This window comes from Chelonia mydas, chromosome 16, assembly GCF_015237465.2.
Source record: "Chelonia mydas isolate rCheMyd1 chromosome 16, rCheMyd1.pri.v2, whole genome shotgun sequence".
Classification (NCBI taxonomy): Eukaryota; Metazoa; Chordata; order Testudines; family Cheloniidae; genus Chelonia; species Chelonia mydas.
The window spans coordinates 12,318,966-12,345,352 of NC_057857.1; the positions used below are offsets into that span (position 1 = coordinate 12,318,966).

A 26,387-nucleotide genomic window follows, 5' to 3' on the forward strand; every position below is an offset into this window, starting at 1 on the left:
AGCAGGCCCAGTTAGCGTTCTCTTACCAGGAGATAATCAGCCCCCTCGGCCCGGGCAAAGCTCAGAGCTTGCTGCTTGAGCTTCATGACATGTTCATAGCGTTCGTCTGTCCAGTGCTTGGGGCCAAGTTCATCGGGGTATGAGCTGCATCAGGCAAACAAAGAGTTAATAACCTGCGTTTGGCTATTAACTTACAAACTCACTCCTCCTGCGCGCCTGACAGCTGAGTAGCTTGGCCAGGGCAGGATCAGCTCAGTCCTGACTAAGGGCTCATCTTGACTGGGTTTGCTTAGCATGGAGTCCCACTGGGGCAGCAGGGGGAGGGATCCCTCAGTGAGGAGCCATTCAGCTTGCACCGCCCTATGTCTGTCCAGCCTGTTCATCCCACAAGCAGCCCAAGCACGCGTGGTGCGGATCAGTGCTGCCTGAACAGCCCCAGGCTGGGAGGGAAGAAACATGAAACTGATTCACTAACGCAGGCTCAGGATTGGGTCAGGCCACAGTCAGCTACCCCAGCACACACATTCCCAGCGAGGAGACTGTATGGAAACAGACTCTCCCTGTCTCCCATCTGTGCGCAGGGCCTCTCGCTCCATCTGTGCATGGGGGCCTCTCGCTCCTGGGGGATCTCTCTGTGCAGTCAGCTCCAGGCAAGAGCAGGACAAGACAGGAGAGAACCGAACTGGGCATGGCAGGTTTGGGTGGATCAGAACAGGATGGGCACAGACAGCAGCCGACCTGCCACGCAGTGGGCAGACCATCACAATGAAAATGGGTAGGTAACCTCAGACGCCTTCTTCAGGGTGCCACCAAAGGGCTGATAGCAGTGAAGGTGTTGGGAGAAAGCCATCCCCATCCCCATCCCACCTGGAGGAGAATATCCAGGCATCCTGTCCTAAACTGGATCAGAATCACCACAGGTTAGAAGAGGACGCTAGACCCACTTCCATACAAATACTTTTATGCCCCAAATTCAGAGCAGCAAACCACAAAGCTGCATGTAAGAAAAATGCAATGGTGAGGTCTGACAGGCTGAGTGCAGGGACAGGAGCCAGAAACTTCTGGTTCTGTTTCATCTCTGACTGCCTCTCTTTTTGCCTTGGGCAAATCACTCAGCCCCTTTGTGCCTAGGTTTCCCTATACATGAAATGGACAAAACACTCTCTGGTAGGACACGTTGCTACAGCAAGGCCTCAGGTGATCATGCACCTTACCTGGGCTCCTCCACTGACTTCCACTCAATGTAGCGATAGTGTTTCTCCATGGCCGTAAGCCATTCCCACAGGATCTCGGTCGTGTTGTCGATATTGTGGTCCGTTGCACACCTGAAAAATCAGAACGCAGAGGAGACATTAGCTCTCCCCCTTCTCCCAGCCCCGTTTCCTGCAGCACGTGCCTTCCAGTCTCCAGCCCCAAACCCAGCAACACAATCCTATGAAACTGAAATGGAAACCACAGTGGCAGCTCTCAGGGAGATCCCGCTCCCCAAATGCCTCCCGACCTCCAAAGCCCACATATCTGGACATCAGCGGAGAGCTACTGTACAAACAAGGATGCCAGGGAGTTGAGAAGACTCATGACCCCAGAGGGGCACAGGGTGCATGAATGAAGAAGTTGAGGGTCTCAAGCACAGGGCTGGCCTTACAGGCAGAACTGGGGAAGAAGCCTCTGACAGTGCATAGGAACTACCAGACTGGATCAGACCAATGGTCTATCTCAGTGGTTCTCAATCAGGGGTATGTGCACCCTTGTGGGTATGCAGAGGTCTTTCAGGGGGTATGTCAACTCATCTAGATTGGTGTTCTCAACCTGGGGGTCATGAGCCTCAGGGGGAGTCACAAGTGCAGGGCCGGTATTAGGGGGTGGCAAGCATGGCAATTTCCTGGGGCCCCATGCCACAGGGGGCCCTGTTAAGTGAAGTTACATGCTTCAGCCCTGGACAGGGGGGCTCATGCTTCAGCCCCAGGCAGCGGGGCTTGAGCTTCAGGGGTACAGTAGTCTAGAAAGGCTGAGAACCACTGGTCTATGCAATCCAAAGTCCTGTTTCCAACAGTGGCAAGTGCTAGATGCTTCAGGAGAAGGTGCAGGAAAGCCCACGGTGGACAATTATGGAATAACCTACCTGCAGGGGAAGTTTCTTCCTAATCCCATCAGAGTGTAGTTGATTCATGCCCTGCAGCATGAAGGTTTAAATCCAATTTTTAAATTTCATCTGATGTACGTGGATAAGAACATAAGAACGGCCAGACTGGGTCAGATCAAAGGTCCATCTAGCTCAGTATCCTGTCTGCTGACAGTGGCCAATGCCAGGTGCCCCAAAGGGAATGAACAGAACAGGGAATCATCAAGTGGTCCATCCTATCGCCCATTCCCAGCTTGGATGTTCTTATCCATAGAAAAGCAGGTTCTTCCCAAAGGGATCTCAGCTGAGTGGGAGAATTCCATGGAACTGGCTAGGATCACCACCTGTATTCATGGGCAGCGGCAGCATGAGACTGACTGGGACTGCGGAATATTAAGGGGCAGGGCTCCGCCTAACAGCATGCCAACAATGCTCTGCAAAGGAATTTTGAATGTGAAACTGGTTCCCTGCTCTCCTTTGTCATAAAGATACCAGAGCCACTTGTCCAAAAACACCCTTTTTCTGCATGGAGTGTTGTCTAATGGCTAGTGCAGGGAGGTAAGGATCAGAACTCCTGGGTTCTAATCCCAGCTCTGCAGACAAGTCATTTACCCTCTGCGTGCCTCAGTCTCCCCACCTGTCAAACGGGAATTTTGCCACCTCTGTAAGCGCAAGGCAATAGATTGATTTACCAGTTTTCTAATATGGACCAGATGGGTCAAATTCATCACCGGTGTAACTGTATGGGCCTCAGGAATAAATTTAGCCCAGGATGTTCCTATCCAGGCATAGACGAGCTTAAACCCCCTTGTGAACTCTGCTTTCACCCTGGAGTCACGGCTATCCCTTTAAAAGGAGACACACGAGCAACCCTGGCACAAACACTGGCTGCTGCGCTATAAATACCTCCCGGGTATGCTGGCACCAGCAAAGGCAGCAAGCAGGAATCTTTTGGAGAATTAACATGTAATTTTAAGCACTCTGCTATTGGGAAAGGGAACGTGAAGGGATAATTCCTTCCAAACTGTGGACTCCCTGACCAGCACTAAAGAGGCACACACGCTGCCCTGCCTGGGCCAGGGCAGCCACCAAACACAAGGGCTCATTTGTCTTCAGACCAGGCTCTTCCCAACTTGTAATTAGCCGTTCTCCTCCTTTACTTTTTCCCGTTGCTCTGTGCAGGGCTGGGGGATGCACACACTGCCTACGGCCACCTTTCCCAGTTTTGTTTTCAGCCCCGCCTTAGTGCCATGCTCACGACAACACCCCTAGGACGTGGCCTGGATTCAGTGGGGAGGCCTGTTCCAACCGAGATGGGGGAAAGCAACGAATGTCATGTATCGCGGCCTAGCACAGGTTGGGGCTGGACAGGCAGGGCATAGACGTAATGTAAGTCAGCAGGGCAGGGCAGAGCGAAGCAGACCAGCCAATTACTCATCATCAACATCCTGCTCTTCTCATGCTGCTCTCCTCTAGCCTTTCCTCTCACATACTTTCTGGTGCAAGTGAAACAGTGAGAAATTTAAAAAAAAAAAAAAAAGCTTTTTGGAAATGCCAGCTTCAGGCCCTGCCAGCAACACCAGGCAGAGAGGAGTCTTTGCCCCCATGGTCCCAATCACAGCTAAAGGACAACGCTCCCCTCCACCCCCACCCAATGTCTGACACTGCACAAGGACGGAGACCCCATTCATCGAGATCCGAGCACAAGGCAGCGACTTGTAAAGGGCGACCTCAGCTCCCCCAGGACCAATGTGCTTGCACCCACTCTGCAGCACCTCCTGCTGGGAGAGGCCGGGACTGGAGTCTCCTCTCACCCCCTCTGTTATTCTGTGCTGGGAATTCCAAACACACAGAGTCAAACCACAGGGAAAACCGTAAGTCTCGGAGATGGAAAAAGGTAAGGATAGATGTCTCGCCCAGCTCCCGCTGCAGCCTGGATTGCTGGCTAGCAGACTCCTCATCTGGATCTCTAGCAGGGCATGTCCGCTGCCAACAGACGTGCACATATGGTAAAGATGCTCTTTACAATGATTAGACTCCGGAGGTAATAGTTCCGACAAGCTCATGTGAGAGGCTGTCAGACACGTCTGCGGTGGCTGCGAGGGGCAGTGCGAGCAGATGGGATGGGGTGCCCGGCTCCAGACACCCGTATCTCACAGTATGCACAGGAGGGTGAGGGGGCTTTTAACCTCCAAGCGCAGGGGGAGAACATCCCCCTCGGGTAGGATGGAAGAGTGTCCTGCACCACTGCCCAGCGTCCCTTTACAACGGGTTCCCCCATCTGGCAGTGCCCCCGACTAAGGGGACAGCGACGAGATGGCACCCATCCTGCACGGGCATATCCCCCTCCACCCCCTGTCCCGGCTGCCCCCTGCAGCACCGAGCTGCCCTTCCTCGCCCTGGCACTAACCCCTTTGGGGTCTGGGGGGGCACCCCCGGATTCTTGCCCTCCCCGGGGAGGCCCGGCGCCCCCTGAGCCGAGCAGCCCTTACCAGATGGAGATGCGCTCCTTGGGGTAGTCCAGGCGCTCCAAGGCCCCCAGGTAATGGGGCAGCGAGTGCTCCGAGTTGCGGGCCAGGATGGCGATCACCACGGTGGGCAGCTCCTGCTGCTGCCCGGCTGGGCTCCCCCCTTCCCCCTCCAGCCCGGGGCAGCCCCTCAGCAGCAGGAGCAGGGCGCAGCGCAGCAGAGCAGCGGCGGGGGGGGCGCATGTCCGGAGACAGCGGCTGCAACAGTGGGGAGCGGCCGGGGAGCAGGGCTGGGAGAGGGGCGGAGAAGGGGGCGGGGGGAGAGAGGGGCCGGGCTGGGAATCAGCGACGGGAGGGCGGGGAGGGGAGAGGGGGATGCCCACAGTGGGGAAGGGACGATGCCTGGTAGCTCTGGGGCTCTGCCCTGCAGATCAAATCCTGGTGCCACCCAACTCATCTCCAGAATTGGCACCACCCAGCTCATCTCCAGAATTGGCGCCCCCCTTCTTGCTCTGGGCATGCTCCACCCCCACCCCCCTTGCTCTGGGCGTGCTCCACCCCCCCCCCCTTGCTCTGGGCGCACCCCTGTGCTGGCGCTTCGTGCTCCAGCTGGGCCTCCTGTATCAGTTCAGATCTCCAGCAAGGGCTGGCTGACAGCCAAGGGGCAGGAATTACTGTGTGTTGATACTGACATAGGGCCCCCGAGTGGTAGCCAGGGAGCAGGACTCCAATGCACAGACCACCCCGCTCTCCTCCCAAGAGCACCCCACTATGCCCCCTGTGCTGAGATGTGAGGGAGGGCTGGCTCCCCGACCCTTTCCCTGCTGGGGACTCCCCTGCCTTGGGTGGCTCCCCAGGGTAGGGCCCTCACAGTCCCTTTAGTCCTGCAAATCGGCATAAAGGGGCCCATGGAGCACCAGGCTTTGACCCCTCGAGCACCAGGCTTCACCCCCTGGGAGCAGGGGCAGCTTTAGTAGGCAAATTATGACCTTGGCATTTTAAAAACTAGACCAGTCAAGACATTTTGAAAATGCCCCATAAGGCACAATACTTGGTTAGCTGGGGGCTGGCTGGCTGGGATCTGACTTTTCCTCTCTCACAGCTATGACTCTTGTGACTCCAGAAGTTTTGCCTGCAAGAAAGCCCAGATTTCACAGAAAGCTGGGGCGGTGGAATGTGCCTTTTCTTCCTTTTAGTCTAGTGTTGCAGATGCAGCAGACTTGCATCTTTCTCTAGCGACAGCAGCCAATGCAAACACCCCTCTTGCCTCCTGAGAGCTGGGCAAGTAGCAGGAGCAATGAGTCACGTCTGTTTCTGAGAATCCAGAACCACACTGTGTGAATGCGACTGAATCAAGTGTCCCCTTTTCCCTCAAGCATCCATGCAAGCCACGCTTCATTCACAGAACCGGCGTTTGCAGAGAGCAAATTCCAGGCCCATTGCCAAGAGCCGATTAATTGCAAAATAATATTGACTTCAATTCATGACAAAAACAAGATTTGTTTGGGGGCCAAAACGGTTCATCCAATCATAGAACAGAAATTACCCCACATGACTCTGATGCCCAATCACACAACTCAAAGGGATGTTTGTGGTGCATACTTGGCCAATGATCCACTGGCTTTAATGTATGTGGCAAACACTTTTATATGACAAATAGATCTGTAAGTATCGTGGTCTGCCCCCAGACCATTTGCAAGCTGGAAAAGGAGCTAAATCTGCCAGATAAATAACTTTTCCTAACAATTCAGTTAGTTCTACCTAGAGACCATCCCCAGTGTCATACTGCAGCCCAAGAGTAGTTACCTCTACCATACCTGCCCTACTGATCACGAGCGGTTTGAGGGACCCAGCTATCCAGAAAGATTACGCGGATGCCTTCCATCCTTGCTCATCACAGCTGCTGCAAAACCTGTCCAGACAGCTGTGTTTGACCTTCTGGGACATCTGAAGGGGGATAAACAGAAACCAATGGGGACGGGGAGGAAAATCTCATGACAACAGTCAAGCCAGCAAGACACAGAACCTGGAAGAAAAAACAGAGAAGGGGTGTGAGGAAATAACATTTGCGCCTTTCAGGAAATCCTGACATTCCTCGAGCATTAAAGAAAATCACATTTACATCAAGGCTGAGTATTACCTCGGAGTATGAAAGACAGCATATAAAACCTCCACCCCCAGCATGGGTCATCAGCAGTGTCTGCGAGGGTGACCGGATGGCCCGATATTAGGGACTTTGTCTTATATACTAAGCTATACCCCAACCCCAGGGTGGAAAAGGTGTCCTGATTTTTCACACTTGCTCTCTGGTCACCCTAATGTCTGCACTTGGGACTTTCAGCACTGCCCCACCAACCTCTACCACTTAAGCTAAAGAAGCAATTCTGTTGGCTGGTAGCAGTAGTAAACTGTTATCTTCTAGTGGATCAGCCACAACAGAGGGACACACCACACACTTTTCCAGTCAGTCACACATAGAAACAGCCTCTGCCTCTCTCTTCTCTACACAGCAGGCTTCAATTCTATATCCTGGCTGATGTGTGTTGGACTGGTGAGCATTTAGAGAAGGGCTGGATAGTTTATTCAGAGAGCACCAGAGTAGAGAGCGCTGTTCCTCCTACAAACCTACCCCGGTCCTTCCTAGAAACAGGAGGATCAAGAACTCTGATAAATAACCAAACTCTCTGTAGCAGGAGAGAGTATTCTGCAAGTTCCAGACCCCAGCCAGCAACTCAGAGACCCAAAGGAAGTTCTATAATCTGGGAACATGAAATGAACGCACAATACATTTGGAACAAACAGAAAGTACAGCTTGACAGCATGAAATCAGCCTGCTAACTTCACTGCTCCATGGAGGCAAATACAATCGCTAGTTGGTTTTTTTTGTTTGGTTGGTTTTTAAACAAGGAGTTAGATTCCCTATTCTTTTTTTCTGGCATAAGGTTCTTCAAAAATCTGGCCCCACAGTATAACAGGCTGAGCCGCTCCTTGGGTTGGTCAAATGACAGGACTCCAAATCAGGTAACCTGAGCTCTATCCCCACTGATCCACAGTATAAACTTGGACAAATTAATTCAGCTTTGTGCCTCAGTTTCCCTGTTGGTAACTGGAGATTAATAATTACAGGCCTCACAGGAGGCTTGAGAGTCTGAGTTCACAATGTTTGCAGAGCCCTTTAAGGGCCACATGTGGAAGACGCTATAGGCAAATTAAATATTAATTGTTACATTATTATTAATTGTCCCCTAGTTCAGTGTCTATCATTGGAGTATGGAGGTGGATGGGTTCTGCCTCCTCTTTCTATCTTACAAATTTTGGCAGGTATGGGACTGAAGAGGGTATGGTGGTACATGAGGGGAGAATTACAACATCTGTGCTGTGCTCAGAGTGACTTCTAGGACCACTGCCGATTTATGACTCCTGGTGACCATGGGACCATTGCCAGACTTCAGCACAAAACACCCCAGCTCATCTCCAATCTCATAGAGAAGCACCTGTCGCTGACACATCTAGTTTGGAGTGATCTGGGGAAATGAGAGAAGACAGACGGCTGTGTCCAAGGGATCCATCCCCTTGAGGATCTAGCACAGAAGGCTTTGAGCTCGCCAGCTTCTGAACTGCCGAGTCGTTCTCTAAGCCTGATGCTCTGCACCTTGAACAGCAGCAGTTTCGTGGTGTATTTACACCCGTGAAATCCTTCCCGGGGACCATTTCTTTTTCCATCAGCAATCTCCTGCCATCTAGTGGTAAATGAGTTTAGCTCTCATTCAAGAGGCACACAGTATACAAATTTCAGAGTGGTAGCTGTGTTAGCCTGTATCAGCAAAAACGAGGAGTCCTTGTGGCACCTTAAAGACTAACAAATTTATTTGGGCATAAGCTTTCGTGGGCTAGAACCCACTTCATCAGATGCATGGAGTGGAAAATACAGGTGCAGGTATAAATACATGAAAACATGTGAGTTGCCTCACCAAGTGTGAGGTCAGTCTAAGGAGACAATTCAATTGACAGGCAGATACCAAATTCATCCCTGGGGCAACTCCACTGACTGAGTCAAGCATGGGGTGAACTTGGCCTGTTCTCTACAATTCAGGTCAGCAGGGGCCTCAGGCATGGCAGAGATTATGAAATGGTTCAGGGCCTATAATTGCCGAGTTAAGCCAAGAAGCTCTCCTAGCCTGCAGGTTTTCTTAGGCCATTTGGAGCAGGTGGGGTCTCATGTCATGCCAGAATAAGGCAGCTGTTGGGCACAGCCAAGAGCCCTCTGCATAGAAAGCAATGAGTCTGCTTTAAACCGGAGCGTGGGCAGCGGTTTGAAGGGCCTAGGACAGAGATACTCAGACTGCAGCTCGTGAGCCACAAGTGGCTCTTGAATGTGTCTCCTGTGGCTCTTTGCAGCACATGATATTAAAACACTGTGGGATTTAATTAATCAGTCTAAGTTATTAACCAATCTGGATGCTTTTGCTCTGTTATTAACCAAATGAAGTTGATAAAATACTTTGGTCAGTCATTTTGCTGTGAGAATATACTTACACACACACAAATTCTCACAGCAAAATGACTGGCCAATCTAATCTTTAAACACACTACCTCCCCCACTTACTCTATTGCCTCAGAGCCCTCTCCACCTAATGTCCCATCTGCCAAGCAGAATTACAGTCACTTCCTTAGCAAAAGGACACAGTCTCTGCCCTTTTCCCTCTTCCACCAGCAGGTGTCACTACTGCCCACAGGATTCTCCAAAGAACTTTGGGTTTTCTTGCAGAAAGTGGGGGGCATGGGAGAGAGAAAGGATGGAATAATCAATTTGGCAGCTAATCAAGAACAATGATGTGCCATAGAACCACCTGCCTGGGAAATCCGACAGGATGGCATTAAGGTGTACAGGGCAAGGGTGAGAGAATCTTCACCCTGTCTAACTGTGCAGACTTCATCAGCAATAAAGTCACCAGAAACAGCCATAGTGCAGTCCCTAACTAGCGGGGTCCTCTCCCTGTCTGACACCAGCACACTTTTTGAGCGCTATAACTGTCCACTTGAGGCAGCCCTTGAGAAACCCCAGCCCTCTCTCTGCCCAGTACTGCCACTAGCTATTAGCTTTTCAGCAGAGATGCCAAACTCTTTTACAAAGGAAGGATCAGTACCCCATTTTACAGATAAGGAAACTACGGCAAGGTCACACAGCAATGGGCAGGGCTTGGAAAGAACACAGGACTCCCACTCCCGCACCTTGTCCAGCAGCCCAGGGCACCAGCACAATGTTTGACCCCATGATTCTTATTGAAAACATTCCAAATTTTTTGTTGAAGCAAACACAGTGGATGAAATTTGACTGCCTGCGTGGACACAGACACACACTTCCAGTGACTACTGTATTATGTTCTGTTCTAGCCCAGACTGCCTATAGCAGGAAGACAGCCTATCTATCAGGTAACAAAAAACCTTTTCCATGCCGAAAGGCACCTTAGGACTCTGATTCTATCTTCATGCAAAGTAATAGAAGCCGTCTTGAAATTCCCTGAAGGGGACATTGTTGAGATAACAATATATACTAAAAACAGGGGTTATGACCAACAAAACAAGAGATGCCTCCTATGGAAAGAATTGTCCAAATCGAAGTCAGCTGTCACTGAGCCTGCTGCTTGCACCTATTGGCCAGTTTTACTTTCACTGCCAGTCTGCCCCACTTTCTGCCCCCCCACCCCCCCAGGCACTAGCACAAGGGACCAGCGTATGGTGAAATGGGAGCGCAGGGCTAGGCATCAGGAATTCCCAACTCCTAATACAGTCTGCTACTAGCTCGCCTTGTGACCTCCCATGCTTTAAATTTTTATCTGCACAGAAGAGACCATAACACTTACCAGAGGTATCTGGCACAGCTGCTGTGAGGATTACTACACATATTTATTACAGTAGAGCCTAAGGGCCAATCAAGAGTGGGCCCCGATGCACTAGGCACTATGTAAACACAGGTTTCAGAGTAGCAGCCGTGTTAGTCTGTATTCGCAAAAAGAAAAAGGAGGACTTGTGGCACCTTAGAGACTAACCAATTTATTTGAGCATAAGCTTTCGTGAGCTACAGCTCACTTCATCAAATGCATCTGATGCAGTGAGCTGTAGCTCACGAAAGCTTATGCTTAAATAAATTGGTTAGTCTCTAAGGTGCCACAAGTACTCCTTTTCTTTTTTTTTTTTTAAATGTAAACACAGTAGATGTTCCTTCCCCGATGAGCTTACTATCTAAATAGACAAGCCAAACACAGAGTAGGGGAAGAGGTCTAATCAGTTAATGCCTGTACAGAACTTCAAACACATTATGCACTATAGGAGCACGATTGTTATTTTTCATTTATTATTATTTTTCATATCCCATTTTATTTCAATAGACACTTTTTTCTATTGATCTCAGGTTCTGTAAAGTCTCCATTTAAAAAAAAATTAATCTACATTTTGGGTCAGATTTGTCTTGATTCTATGTAACACACATACACAAAACACTGGTAAAAGAACATTATGAAGGCTGCAAAGTCAAGCACTCAGAAGTCAGGAAATGTCAGAAATAACGTTGTCTGGGCAGCCTTAATTCAGTCTCCATGTGTGAATGCTCAGGTGCTCTGCCGGGATCACATGTGTGAAGCCTGGGCAGCCCTAGGAGCTGAGAGAGACTGAGCGTGTTCAGTGAGGATGAAATCTTCAGTGATTTTTGCTGCTAAGATTTAAATCTCTACTGAATGTCTGAACTGCAGTTTTTCAAAGGCTTAAAACTTGGCCAAGTTTTGGCAGATTTCCATGTGGATGGCAAAGGCACCTCCCCGACACCACCGCTCTGCCAAATGTCAAGTCCCTGCTTCAAAGCATTGCGGTGCTAGAGCTGTTCAAATAATAAGTTGCCAGAATTTTTAACATGGGCAACCACCGTATTTTTCTCCAACCTCATCCTTGGAAATAGCTGAACCATTTAAAAAAGCCTGAGGCAGACACCTGGACAGTTAAATTTTGGCAATGTTATAAGCAATCAAATCTTGCAATGGGAAGTGTTAGACAAACTTAATTGGTAGTGCACTGACCCACCTGGCCTTTCTCCAAGTGTACAATCACGTATGCGCACTTCCAGTTGCGGCCAGTAGATGGTGACAGGGCCCCAGGTTTAGAGTTTGAGGCGCTAGGGATACATGTGGATGTGTCATATCAGGGATATGATAGAGAGCCAGTCATACGATCAATCCCAGGAGTCAGTCACTCCATCTCTTCCCATCCCCATGTCCCACAAGGGACCGCAGAGCAGAGCTGAGAGCATCTGTTGAAAGGCGCTCAAGGTTTTACACTTACAGATCCCATATACCTGCCTTCACATCAGTACCCCAGTTCATCCGTCATCCCTCTCTGCCGTCACTGGCCTCCTTCCCATCTCCTCTCTGCATCTCGCTCTATTTCCATAAGCCAAGTTCCCACTTCATCCATCACTTGATTAGGACATTTCAAGGTCACACACAAGATCAGCCCTAACATGCCTCCCAAACCGCCTGCCCACACCAGCCAGGGCCCAGCCAAGTTGTCAATTACTCTCACAGCAGCACCAAACTGGCAGAAACTGCCCTCTGCCAGGACCCACATGGAATCAGCTCCAGTGACTAAACAGGCCTGAAAACTAATCCTTGTTACTGAAACAGCTTTGGCTGATTCTCGCCCTGGGCACTGGCATCAGCAGACTGGTGGCAAGGAATTCATAGTGCCCATGGAACTGGATCCAGGATTGCTGACCCACGAAGAGTGAGTGGTACTCAAGATGTGCATCTCACATATGGGCGGTGGGCACTGAGCACTGTATTTGGGAAATGAACCCTACAAGGCAAGTTGAAAAGGTTTCATCAGCCCTTGTGCTGCAGCAGGGCTGGCCAGAAATTGTCCATCACAACTTTTTTTTAAAAAAAAAAAAAAAATACACAAAACGGCATTTTGATTAAATGGAAATTTTGGCCATTTCCAGATTTCCATTTCCATTTTTCAGGCTTTTGTTCAAACACTGAAAAGCAAAACTTGTTTGGTTTGGAAAGCTGGAAAATTTTCTATAGTTGGTTGCTGAAAACAAAAAAAATGGGTTGGGGGTTCCTCCCTTAACCTCCCCCCCTCCAAAAAAAATCACCCTAAAAATATTCACCAGGAAAAGTATCTTTTCCTTAGAAGCTCTAATCTGCAGCCTTTTGAGCCGGATCCTGCATTGTTTTGGCTCCATGGGGGATTCGGGGCATTCAAGGAACTCAGAACTGGGTCCTTCATGGAAATCTAGCAGTTATTTTTATGGCAGAGATGGTCTGCATGCCACTAGATACACCAGAGGGTTTGCTTTGATTTGCATCATTCTAATCATCAATTAATAAGCACTTTTTGCCCTTCTGTTGCACTTTCCATTGTAGCCTCTAAACAACCTTTATAAGCCTCACAACCACACCTGAGGAAAGTGAGCATCATCCCCATTTTACAGATGGGGAAAACCGAGGCACAGAGTGGTGCTGTGACTTAGCCAAGGTCACACAACAAGGTTTGCAGAGCTGAAAATAGAACCCAGGAGTTGATTTTGTGCCATCACCACTAGACCCCTCCCCAGCTGTGTTTGTACCTTTGCAATTGGCATTCTGTTACCTTGATCTAAGCCTACTGAGCGGGTTCTCCTTGGCCCTGAACCTTGTGCGATCACTTAAAGCCGGGCAAAGCAAGTGGAAGATTCTGAGCTGGTAGCATATCACACTCACTTTGACAGGCATAAGTGACAACACAAGGAGCAAAGCAGTGGAGAACCAGGGTCACAGCCTCTGGAAGCGGCACAGCACAGTCCCGCAGGGTAGGGGAGCCAGAATCCAGGACTCAAGCCAGGTCTTCAATCCTCGGCCAGCGGGGGCTGGCAGTGCAGCAGAGTCATTCCCGTCCCTCAGTGTCCTCATGCCCAGGCTCTCTAGCAGCTCCGGTGGCTGACACAGGAATAGTATTGACAGGCACCAGAGGGAGCAGCCCCCAGCCCTCTTTGTCTAGTAGGACAGCTGGCCTGAGAAGGGAGTTAAGGATGGAGAGAGAAAAAAATTCAAGCTGCTTTTGAAGGTCAAAGCATTCCCCTCCCCACCTCCCGACAGACATACATCACCCTATTACCTAGAGAAAGGCAGGCAGCTGGGGCTGATTGCGTCTTAGTCTGTTACCTGCTCCGAAAGACATACTTATTGCCTCTTACTGCAGATTGTCAGATGCTTTCTTCTACCCATCTGATCCAGAGCAGAGAGGAGCATTACAGTGTGAGCTATACTCACTGAACACGTGTACACACACACACACACACACACAAGCTTCTACTTCTCAGACAAAAATCAGCTCCTAATTGCGGTTTCTTTTCTTCATATCATCAAACCCTTCTCAGTCCCCATCACAGGGCAGCAGCAGGCAAACCACTGGGTTTCTTTCCAGATGGGGGAGTGCATTTTCATGCAGGAGAGTCCTGCAGTCAAAGCACTGGTGTCAGACAGCTGTAGAGCTGAAGGCACCATCTCAGCTTCCCCATACAACAGCCAAAGCACCTCCATCCGGACAGGCAGCATGCTTGTTATTCCCGTACACTGTGCTAAAGCACTTTAATGCAGATCAAAATTGCCCCTCGAACTCTAGTCCTAGAACCCTGCAATAATTCTGCTATTCTAGTCTTCAACTTGTCAGCAGAAGACGGGGCCTAGCATGCCAGATTGTGAAGCAGGTTTGTCATGCATACAGACTGACAGTACACACTTGTGTATGACATCTCCCCCATCCACACAGACATATCACACCCATACCTCATATGTACAGGTATGTAAACTTCCTCCATATACAGAGAGACTTATATCACACACCTCCCCAGTGCAACCGGAGCTAGGGTAACCAGACAGCAAGTGTGAAAAATCAGGACGTGGGGGGGGTGGGGGTAAATAGGAGCCTATATAAGAAAAAGACCCAAAAAAATCAGGACTGTCCCTACAAAATCGGGACATCTGGTCACCTTAAACTGGACATACCCATTCATAGCTTCTGCATACGTCCCCCATGCATAGACATACATATGCAAATAACCACCTGTGCATACAGAGCTCACTCACACCATACAGACCACCCATGTACAGGGCGGGCCCAAGACCAAATGGCACCCCAGGTGAGGAGCATCTTCAGCCCCCCCCCCCTTTTGAATATCACACAATATATATAAACTTCACAGTACCGCAGCTGGGCTCTCACTTCAGTTCATTCTTATCTCTCACTGACTGGCAACACCCCACCCCTTCCATACCCGCGAGGGCATGGCTGACAACATTCTAGGAGGTTTGAGGAAAATGCAGTTCTCAGAAAGTCTGGAAGGTTCCACAAAATTCTACAAAGGTCCGGAACATTCTAGGAGGTTAGTGAAAAATGAATCCACATATGGGGTACCTGAAACATTTTACTTCAAACATTCTATTTTCCCTTTTGTCGCTAGCAACAAAAACAGCACCCTGAGCCCAGTGCCCCCCCCAAGCCCAGCACTCCAGGTGGTCACCTGCCCCTAAATCCATCCCTGTTCATGTACACACATTGGCCATAAAAATAGGGCATCATTCATCTGTATCACACAGTCTACTTGCACACTCTACACATGCTACATCTCCTCCCCCAGAACACACTTTGTCATTGGAGGACTTTTGCCGTGTTTCACTCCAGATAAGAAGTCACAGGTTCTTATACTGGGTGATGTCAAAGAACACCGCTAAAAGCTCCTGCACTTAAAGCCACTGGAAACAAAGTTTCAGGACAAGGGTCAGTTTGCTGGCAGAAGATCTAGGGTACACGACCAGAGAGCCGAGGATCACACAACCTTCTGAAACTAACATCCCTTCTTCTCTGAACCTCTCGCTGACTCACCATTTCATCTGGCCTGGTGCCCAAACATCACAGGAAATCCATCTATTCTCAGAGGTAGTTGATGAGATCAGGAGGAGGAGATTGTTCTGTTAAAACGGAATAGAGTTGACAGCACATGACATCTTTTACCCCAAGGAACCCTAAGATTCTTTAGGGGGCAATGGGCTAGATCCTGGTAGTGCCGTGACTGCAAGCCCAGGCATAAACACGGCTGAGAGTCACTCTGTAGGACTCTCCTCTTGATTCTACCACTATTTAACCTGAATGTGGTGCTGAAGACAGGGCCTTGAGTGCTAGCCCCTGGAGCCTGATGGTCTTTTTCTGCACTGGTGCAAGTTGCCCCACCTACACACTGTCCTGCCAGCATGCCTCATCCATGGATCCATTCCTCGGCTTTTCTGCCAACAAGGTTATCATTATGCAGGCGGGGCTGGAAGTTTACACTGATCCTTACAAACAAAGGTTATAGCTACACAGGAAGCATAGGATTGTAGCACCGCTAAGCTTTAATCTAGCTAGCACAGTGCCACCGGACTGGGCTGCCCCATCACACCCTCTTCTGGTCAAACATGGCACTGCAGGTGCTTCCTACCTCAGTTTCTTTGAGGGTGGGTCCCCACCTCCTCCCCCACAAGGTCAATGTCAGGAAATGTAGCTGGACACTCCAGCCTCATCACTGAGCAAATATATCCCCGTCCCAGGGAGCAACTGTCCAGTTAAGAGCCACAACAAACAGAAGATTTGTCTCCTCTTGGGCTCCTCATCTGCCTGCCTTGCCAGCTCCGGCCTTTCTTTGCTTGGCTATGGAGCACTGGCTCCCAGTCTGCTTTCTCAGCAGTCCCTCTCACACTTGATCACTCCCCGGAGTCCCGGGCTTTTCACCCCTACTGCCAAGCCCTGCCGAGTTCGCTGCTCTTTCAGCAGAGCACTGCCTCCCAGAGCATGTTCTGCTTAGAAGCCCTTTTTCCTAGCAGGTTCCCACGGCCTCCTCTCCCACAGGACTCTAGCAGCTTCCCCCCAAAACCTGCCTGCAAACACTGCCTCCTGCATGACCCCAACCTGCTTCCTATAGCACCTCCCTCTCTCTGACTGCACCCTCAGCCCTATTTATGAGGCCCAGGTGTTCCTCGGCCTATCACCTGACCCCACTAGACCACCCCCTCTGGCTGGGAGGCAGCAAATTACAGCACAGGTGGGGTTAATTGAACAGGCGGGCTGGCCCAAGGCCTCCTGGCCCTTAAAGGGGCAGGCCACCCTGATACCCACAGTGACAACAGTAGTGAAGACACGGTGGCATGGGCTTGTACTCAGCTACGTGCCCCAGCGCAAGCTGACCAAGGAGCTTGAGTATGCACTCGGATTGCTAGCTGACTCGGAACCCCACCCCACCATGTCTTCGCTGCTGTCGTTACTCTCCTAGCCAGCTTAGCTAGCACATGTGCGGCCATCACGCCTTCACTTGCAGTCCAGACCTACCCATACAGTCGCATATGCCTGCTGCCAGGAGGGCTGACAACAGAATGTTGCCAATTAGTGGCCAACGACGGTGGGGAGATTGTGTGATGTGAGAAGCTGGAGGTTGGGCTGAGACCCACCAAACACATTGTATCCAGCAGGCCACCAGATTGTCAGAGTCACCCGGGCTAGATTTGAACCACCAATGTGCAATACTCTTCATCCGGCCCCCCTCGTTGTGACGTAACAACGGCTTGGCTACGTATCCTTGGTAAGAAGACAATTAAATCCATTACATGGGAGAGCCACAAAGCTAGACCATTGGAAAGGGAAACACATCCCACCCCACCACCCCTGTCCATGCAGCCATCTGTAATGCAGGAAAAGCACCCTGGGTAAGCTCCAAAGGCGTCCGCACACTGGACCTTCCTCACCAGACCATGAAGAGGGGGCTCAGCTCAGCTATGGGGCTGGATCAATCAGCCAAGAACCTCAATCAGCCAAGGACATCATTCTGATCTGGACCACTCTTCACCATTCCTAATGGAGGGTGGTGGTATGGACAGAAAAGAGGGTCATGCAAAGGCCTCTCTCTCCAAAGGCAGTGTGCGGAGAAGGGCACACACAAGCTCCACTGTGACTCCGTCTAACAACTCCTGAGAAATCTGTGTCCATTCCAGCTGTTTTCTCCCATATCCAGCTGTTTCACAGATTAAAAAAGCTAGCGCCAGCTAGGAGTCCCAGAACTGGGTTTTCGTTCCAGTTTTCTGCTAAATCCATCCCCTTTTGCCAGGAGTTGTTGCCTTGTGCATTTATTTTGTTCTGTCCTTCATTAGCCTATTCTCCTGGGCATAGAAGAATAATGGTGCCACGCTGTAATCAGGATATTTTTAGGTGTATTCCGCTTCCCCCCACTAGGGCCTGATGGAAAGGCCCCAATTACAAGTGCAATTAAATCCTTAGGGTCCCCATAACCTGCATTTTCCACCATCTCCCCAGAGATCTGCGTGACTGAGATTGACTGACTGGTGCTCTAAAAGGACAGTAAGTGGTGTTCTGTCTGACAGGGGAGGGAGGAACTATGCCGACTGCAGCTGTAGTTAGCTAGGAGGATTGTGCCATTGTGAGCCCGCACTGAAAGTCACCTGAGACATTTGTACTCAGTTGCCAGACACATTTCCACAGCCACGCCCGATGCCCCCAGCCGCATGTCGATGTTCCACGGCAGACGTGCACATGCAAACAATGCTGTAGCAGAGTGCTGGCCAATCAGAAGACAAGCCGAGGTTGACTTCTGAGTGGAGGGAGGTTTTCCTGGCCCACCAACAGCTGAGAGAGGAAGAGTTACTTAGTGATGTTGGAACAACACAGAGACTCCCCCACACCATTGCTCCTCAAGTCTGGGCAGACGTGCCACGTCCATCCCTTTGAGTCCAGCACAGGCAGGGCTCAGGCTGAAAACCAGCAAGCAATTTCCTAGTGGTACCAGCTAACAGTTAAAGGGAAGAACTATAGTCTTGTGACTAAGGCGCAGGATTCCTGGGTTCTGTACCCTGACACTGAGTTGTGAGTCTTTAGGCAAGACACTTAACCACCCTGTTCCTTCATTTCCCTGTCTGCCAGGTAAACATCATAACACCTGCCTCACAAGGGGGTCATGAGGCTTAACCCATCTGTAAAATGTATCGCGCTGCTCAGACAGAAAGTGCTGTAGACACACAAGGGTGTTACAAAGATGCCTGTTTGAGCAAAGGAATCCAGAGCCAGCGCGAAAGGAACCCCACGTACAAGAGGGGCAGCTCTCCAAGAGCTGTGTGCTGGGTCATTTCTGGAGCCGACCTTGCCTCCCCTGCCTGGTCTTGCAGCTCAGCAGACCAAACACAGAAGGTCCCAGTGCAGGTGGCGTAAGGGAGTAGCTAGCCAACCACATGAATCACAAAGAGGCTGTCCGTGCAGTCCCTGTCCATAGCGGTAGGTAACACAGCAGAGGTGTCAAGGGGAGCGTGGTCGGGTGAGAAGGTGCAGCCGTTGTGCACCAGGCCTTAGACCACGTAAGGAAAGAAAATAGGTGTTGTCAGGTCTGGGCTCCTTCATCCAGGGATCCAAACTGCATGAGCCTCAAGGCAGGGGCCTGCTTTTCTTCTAAACCTGTAAATCCCCAGGCACACCTGCAGCACCATGTAAATACTAACAATAGAAAGTGACTGCATCTGGGGCCCTTCCCTATCACTTCTCTCCATAAGAGAGACGGTCCAGCCCAGGTGATAGACGATCAGCAGGAGGATCCAGGATAGAACCAGGGCTCAAATGAAAGCCCTGAGAAACTAAAAAGCACACCTAAGAAAAGGGCAATTGCCTGGGAAGACACGGGAGTCAGCTGACCGAGAGTCTGGAGGAGAGCTGCTGGAAGGCAGAGACAGAGAGTGTGTGTCTCAGCCTCTGAGCCCCGCCCCTGATCCTGGGCCAGAAGTGCACCCAACAAGCTCCTTGCCATACATTAGAGCAGCCTGAAGGCTGCCAGTGCCTTGAAGGGGCTGGCATGGCAGTTGAGGAGGCCCCTGCCACACCCTTCCTCCCCTGCCCCCAGTCACATCCCCTCTACCAGACAAGGGGGAGGGAGGATAGGTTCTGTTACATCAGCTCCACACTACCCGGGGGTCCCCTACACTGCCATGATCCTCCCGTGGCTGGCTATTTTGGCTATTGGCTGGCTATTTTGGCCACACTGCACTGGTAGTCAGGTTTGTGCGATTGCGCAAAGCGTCTGCACTGCAGCCCACAATTTGGGGCCAGTGTCACAAGCACAAGAGGTTCCCCATCACTACCAGAAAGCTCCCAGGAGCCCAGTTCTGCCAGGGGTACAATAGGAATCCTATGGACTCCAGCAAGGGTTGCTAGCATCCTGAGACAGGAGCATCAGGCCTCCAGATTGCAAATCCGCCAGGGGCCTATTCATCTGCCAGAAAGCATGAGAGCCCCAGCTCTGCTCTGAGTGGCATTGACCAAGCTGCTAGGTTGCTTTTGACTAATCAATGTGTTACAAGTTAGAAGGCAAAGAAACTGGCCCCTCTTTGAAACTGTCCCTTCCCTGGGACATTCGAGGCTTGTTCCCCGTACAAAAGGGTTAGGCCATAACTAGGGCCCTACCGAATTCACGGTCCATTTTGGTCAATTTCACGGTCATAGGATTTTAAAAATCATAAATTTCATGATTTCAGCTCTTTAAATCTGAAATTTCACGGCGTTATAATTGTAGGGGTCCTGACCCAAAAAGTAGGGGGGGGGGGCAAGGTGATTGTAGGGGGGGTTGCGGTACTGCTACCCTTACTTCTGTGCGGCTGCTGGCGGCGGCCCTGCCTTCAGAGCCTGGCAGCGGGAGAGCGGCAGCTGCTTGGCAGGAGCCCAGCGCCGAAGGCAGAGCCGCCGCCAGCAGCAGCGCGGAAGTGAGGATGGCCTGGTCTGGTATCGCCACCCTTCCTTCTGCGCTGCTGCCTGCAGAGCTGGGCCCCTCAGTCAGCACCTGCCCCAGTCTGGCCACCCCACTCCGAAGGCAGCAGCGCAGAAGGAAGGGTGACAATGCCATACCAGGCCATCCTCACTTCCGCACTGCTGCTGGCGGGGCGCTGCCTTCGGAGCTGGGTGTCTGGCCAACAGCCGCTGCTCTCTGGCTGCCCAGCTCTGAAGGCGGCGCAGGAGTAAGGGTGGCAATACCACAACTCCCCTAAAATAACCTGGTGACCCCCCTGCAACTCCCTTTTGGGTCAGGATCCCCAATTTGAGAAATGCTGGTCTCCCCCCGTGAAATCTGTATAGTATAGGGTAAAAGCACACAAAAGACCAGATTTCACGGCAGTGAGACCAGATTTCACGGTCCGGGATGCGTTTTTCATGGCCATGAATTTGGTAGGGCCCTAGCTGTAACTAGGAGTCATGAGTCTAACTTAAGAAAAGGGGACACACAGGCAACATATCAGGAGAAGCTTCGTAGCAGCAAGGCCCATTCACCTGTGGAGCCATCAGCCACGGAATGAGGCAGAGGGGCTCACTGCATGGGCCAGTTAAAACACTGGCAAAGATACTATAAGGCACAATCCTGCCCTGGACGCCGGGCCATAGAGGGGATGATACCAAACAGGGCTTTTCTAAATCTAATTTCTATGATTTTCTAATTCAGTCAGACCTAAAGAACCAGACCCAAAGGCTTGCTAGGCCAGCTCCTGGGATTCTCCTCAGCCCAGGCCTCAGAGACAAGCTCCCGGGATTTTCCTCAGCCCACGTGAAGTGGGCACCATATGAACACGGGGGCATCCGATGTGTCTTCACTTTTTAAGGGGGGGCTACTTTTTTTTCTATAATAAATTCCCCCACTTTCTTTGGGAAAATAATCAAGGGAATTCTTCAGCCAGGCTCTAAATCTGAGCTCTAGTGGTCTTTGCCTTGGCGAGGTGGGATCTCCCTCTACGACTCAGTGACCCATACTCTCACAATCCCTACACACCCCTCCTTTCCCTCCCTCCTCTCCCACCCACCAGGACTTTCGGTCAGTCGCAGTCCAAACCCAGGCAGCTGTGACTGAAAACAAAGCTATTTCACACACAATAACCTTCTGTCCATTCCCAGATGCTGACCGCTGCGGTGGACAGCGGCTAGGGCTGGAGCCATTGAAGGTCCGTGCCAGGCCCCTGCTGGCAGGAGACAATGTTGGCAGTGATGGAGAGTAGGTATTTCAAAAGGTTTTGTTTTCAGATGACCCGCAGAGCCAGTGTGACCCTTCACCCCCAACCCTACCCACCCATGCTCCACCGTCCCAATAGCAACTGGCCACATTCCTGACCTTGGGGGGGAAAAGTTTAAAAACTCTTAGTGAGGAAACAATAACAGTGTCATGGAATTGATTTAGGAGGGACTTTTTCCATCACAAAGGCGAAACAAAAGGGTTTGGAGCTGGGAAAGGGGCTCCGGCTCTCAGCTCAGAAGGGAACTGAATTACTGTGTGATAGGAGACATCTTCCAGTGGGGTGGGGGGGGGGGGCGGGTTGAATTCCACCTGTTAGTCCTCCAAGCTGCCTCTCCGCTCACGCACACTCCTGGCACTGCCTTCCTGGGCTACATTTTAATCTAAGGCCAATCTTCGGGCTCTCTAACCTTTAACTTCCTGCAGAATCACTCCCCAAAGCCAGGGAAGCAGCGTGAAAATCAGGTCTGTTTCTTTCCCGTGTTCCACTGAAGGCATCCTCCTGCAGCTCGTGTTTCAGGGTGGGGAAGAGAGGGAGCCAGGCATGCTAAGTAGAAGCCACGCAGCTGAAGCTGCGAGAGATTTCAGAGGCCTGGTCCACAGCCCACATCATTTTTTAGTGTCATGGGACCCGGAGAAGCAGTGGTCTGGCGCTCCCCAGAATTCCTACACCCAGGCTAGCTTGAGGGGGAGGGCCCATAGCACCAGCTGCCAAGTATCCCTCAGGCAGAGGAAGCCTCCCTCACTGGAAGACAGTTGACAGTGTCTCTCCCTCTCAGGAGGGAGGATTTTGCCACAGTCCAACGAGACATTTAAAAATCCCACTCAGGGCATTTTGGCAGATCTCGCTGGTTCAGACGGTGTCAGAGCAACAGCCCAGCCAGTAGCTGAAGGTGGGGGACTTTGTGTCCCCCCTGGGCAGGCCTGAGATGAGACCCCTTCTCAAGGACACTTACCAGCCCCGCACATTTCCCACAGGGAGCTGCACCGTTGAGGGGAATTTGGCGTAGTTGGGTTCTTTGTGGGTCTCAGCTGTGAATGTCTCACCCCTACAGTCACTCTGAGGGACTCGTTCTGGATCTGCTGGAATCATTGCCGTGCCTACACACCAAGGCCACAACTCAGCCTCCCCTTGCTGGCTCATGGACTCGCTCCTCATGTGAATCTGCCTCCGTGAGGGCTGATCGCCTGGGGCTACCGTCACTCTGGGGAGATTGGGAAAGTGGGGAAGCAAGAGGGGGGGCTCAGGTAAGAAAAGCGGAAGGAGAGGGCAGCAAAATGTAGCCCTTGATGGTTCTTTTTCATGTTGTTCAAGCTGCATTTTTAAGGGACAAAGCCACCCGCCCTGCTCCCCAGCCTCAGGTAGGCATGAAGGGTCCCACCTGCAGCAGGACTGGGGCCGTTCCAGCAGGTGGTGATGGGTTTGTGTACATCCATACACCACAGAGCCCAGGTCCACAATCGCTCCTGGTGTGCTGTCACACAGCCAAGGGCTGAGGGTGGGAAGCCAGAGCCACCAGCCACTCTCCCTGGCATAGGGTGGGTGCTGATGGGGTGGAGCCCACTCCAGCTCTGAGATTGGAGCTGTGGACGAGGAGCAGCTTCTCTGCTTCTTCATGGCCTGTGGAAGGGAAGGTCCCATTCCTCCTTGCACACCTTCCCCAAGGAGATCCCTACTGCCCATGTACTCAGACTGTGCCCTGCAGAAGGATTTGGAGCTTTAGCCAAAGCTACATCTTTCCTCTATCTGCCTGGTGAGAGGCAGAGCCAGTTTGAGGCCTGAACACTGAAATGGGCCCTCACGCTCTCTGTGTGCTTGTGGGAGCTTCACCCACCGTAAGCCACACTCCCACTGAGGGGTGCTTCGGGTCACAGGGTCTGCAGTGCCAAGGGTCCAGCCCTGGGGAGAACACAGCTGGGGCAGAGACGGCAGTGCTGCGCACGGGCAGGACTTGGACTGAGTGGAAATGGGAAGGAGGGAAATTGCCCGTGTCACAGCGTTCGTGTGCAGTTCAGTATGTGACCTAGGACGTGACCAACACGGAAAGGGAGTTCTCTTGTGCTAAGAGCTGAGCCCTCGAGCGCCGGCTGTGGGGGCAGCAGGGTGGGAGGGGAGAGCAAATGTGGTCCCTTGTTTTGGGTGGAGGGCAAGTGTGATCTGGGCAGACTTAGGGAGTGAGAATACACACTCACGAGGACACCCAAGAGGGAAACAAAGTGTGGGCCGTGGAGCGTGTGATAAAGACTGTGGGATCATTGGGAATGTGAGGAGAGAAATAGCCCTATGTGTTGGGGCTAAGAGGCTTATGGGCCTAACGGAGCCTTAAGGGCACCTCCATTTTCTGCTTTAATGCCTGGCAGCAGTCGGAGCTCAATGGGGCGGCTGGGGGGTGGCTGCAGAGCAGTGGGAGGTGCACACTCCCATCTCCTGTTGCCACTGGAAGAACCAGTAAGCGAAGCCGAGTCTTCCACCTGGCAGAGCAGAGGGAAGGCCCTTCCCACCCAGCTACTGGCTGGTCCTGCCACAACTCCCCTGGTGTCGTGCCAGTCCCTGAGTCAAAACAAGAATGCAATATGGGGGAGGGGGAAATTACTTTGATTCTAGTGTGCGTTTCCTTGACATGTCACAAACTTGGGGCTGGCGCTCTAGGCTCAGGCCACACTCCCCCTTGCCTCAGTGGGAGTTTTGGTTGAATCAGGCCTTTAGGTCGTTGGAAAATCAACCACCCTGCCTGACTTTGGTACCTGCCAGTCCAGCGCCATCCACGCAGCAACCCCGTTGCGGCCAGAATTCTTTTGGAGCAGTGGCTGACAGCAAGCATTCTTGGGTAATATTCAGACCCAAGGCTCTGCATTGTGGGACGGTGTGAGAAGGGATGGTGTGAGACTGGAGAACCTCCTGCAGGCTCCTCCAGACCTGAACTAACACCCTCATCCAAGGCCTACAACCAATGCTGGTAAGATGCCTGGGGTGGTTGTTGCATGTGTGTGCAAGGTGCTGCATGCTCAGGTTGTTCCTTGCCAGGCTTTTCCGCTTACTGCAGAGCAGCTCACGGAGGGTGTTTGCCTTTCGCTTTGGGGAAGCTCAAGGAAATCTCAGACACATGAGGGGGGATGGAGTGTTGACCCCAACCAAGAGGAAACAAGATATTTCTATTTGCTGCAAGTCAGTAGCATGTCCTGAGAGTCAGGGGGAAGATTAAACAAAAGAAGCCTCCAAACACTGTCTGGGTCAACCCTTCATTCCCACAGGAATAGAGGGGAAAGAGGGGCTATTGCCTGAACAAAACTGGGCACAGACCGAGGCTTGGATCCAACAGTGCTTCACCCAGGCAGATCCCTGTGCTCGCAAGGAGCTCTTTGCAGAATCAGGGCTTCAGTAAGCCACCCTGCTCTGGCCCTCTCTGGATAAATGCCTCTGATGATTCTCTCTCTGAGGCATTTTCTTGACTCATGGATACAGCCCCAGGAGGGGCAGAAACAAAAAGCGCTTGATTCTCTCTCCTGGTGGGCTCATTCACAGCCCCAAAGAGGTGAACCCTCTTTTTTTCCCCCCACTCCTCAGTCACTGGGTTTTTAAAGAACAAACTGCCACTTGCCTCCTTCTGTGACCAGAGAGTCCACATGCTGGAGGAGAAAGAGTGACTCATCTGTGGGCTCCAATCAAAGGGGCTTTGTGAGATCCTTAACCCTTTGGCATGCTGTGGAGGCATTAGCTCCCAGCACCACCAGTCACATGCCAGCACTGGGACTTGGGCCATCACAATGATAGATAGATAGATAGATAGATAGATAGATAGATAGATAGATAGATAGGATTTTAATACTGGGGCACATGAATTAAGGAGACACAGATGCAGACAAGCAACATTAGGAGTGAAATTTAATCAAATATTGTACACATCAGAGAAGTGCTTTGACACTCTAATCCCCTTGCCCTCTCTCCAACCCCCCTCCAAAAGCCATCCTGGGCCCAATCCATCCCCTGGTTTTAAGCCTCTGATTTACTCCAGGGGATGAATTTGGGCCTCCATCACATTTAGAAATCTTAGAAAATAGCTTCAGAAAATGTCCAACTTACTGAGAGTTCCTTAGCGTTCAGAGCCTGCATCTCCCGCCACGAGGACAGCATTCCGGCGCTGACGGGCTTTAGGAATGAACGAAAGGCATTTTAACAGGAGAAATATTTTTTCCGCTTTTCTGGGTGGGTCGTCAGAGGGAAAGGCTGAAAACAAGTTCACTGGCTTTTTTTTTCCCCTTGTCCTATTTTTTTTCCTGGCAGCCTCTGGGAGGAAAGCAGCTGGCAAAGTGATGCTTTTTTGGAAAGGGGCACTGCTTGTGAAAGAAGCATTCACTACTCTGTGAGCCTGGGAAGATTCAGCGTTTTATCTTATCTCCAAAACAGGAGGATCCGTGCTGAAAGGGGGGAAATAGAAGGCAGGGTTGGAAGGTGAGAAGATGTTCTGCCCATTCCTCATAGCTGGGATATTATTTTTATTTGAAACCAGGAGCCTAAAATCAAGTGCAAGGGCGACTTTCAAACCGTGCTGTGCTGTGTTTACTCAGAATCAAAACTAAAGCCAATGACATCATGTTTTTTTCCAGGATGAAATTTCATTTGCAGATGACTTCCTCTACAGGCTGGAAGTATTCAGGCTCTGAAGCAAAGAGGAACAGAATAGCACTGAAAGAG

The 26,387-nt window shown here is 51.2% G+C and overlaps 1 protein-coding gene across 4 annotated transcripts in view; it reads right to left on the reverse strand.

Moving 5' to 3' along the window:
* CERCAM (cerebral endothelial cell adhesion molecule) overlaps positions 1-26,165 on the reverse strand; it is a 39,141-nt gene extending 12,976 nt beyond the window's left edge. Inside the window, exons 1-5 of one of the 4 annotated variants that reach the window (XM_043530472.1) lie at positions 25,776-26,165; positions 15,505-15,590; positions 6,408-6,616; positions 1,215-1,325; positions 27-144 (exon numbers count right to left, since the gene is read on the reverse strand). In XM_043530472.1, the coding sequence (XP_043386407.1) occupies positions 27-144; positions 1,215-1,264 (168 nt within the window). In that variant the 5' untranslated portion in view covers positions 1,265-1,325; positions 6,408-6,616; positions 15,505-15,590; positions 25,776-26,165. Of the gene's footprint in view, positions 1-26; positions 145-1,214; positions 1,326-2,122; positions 2,288-4,614; positions 4,744-6,407; positions 6,617-15,504; positions 15,591-16,096; positions 16,513-25,775 lie in introns of those variants that run through there. The other 3 variants (XM_043530471.1, XM_037879907.2, XM_043530470.1) reach the window with 3 other exon arrangements.
* Between the last annotated feature and the right edge of the window lie 222 nt (positions 26,166-26,387).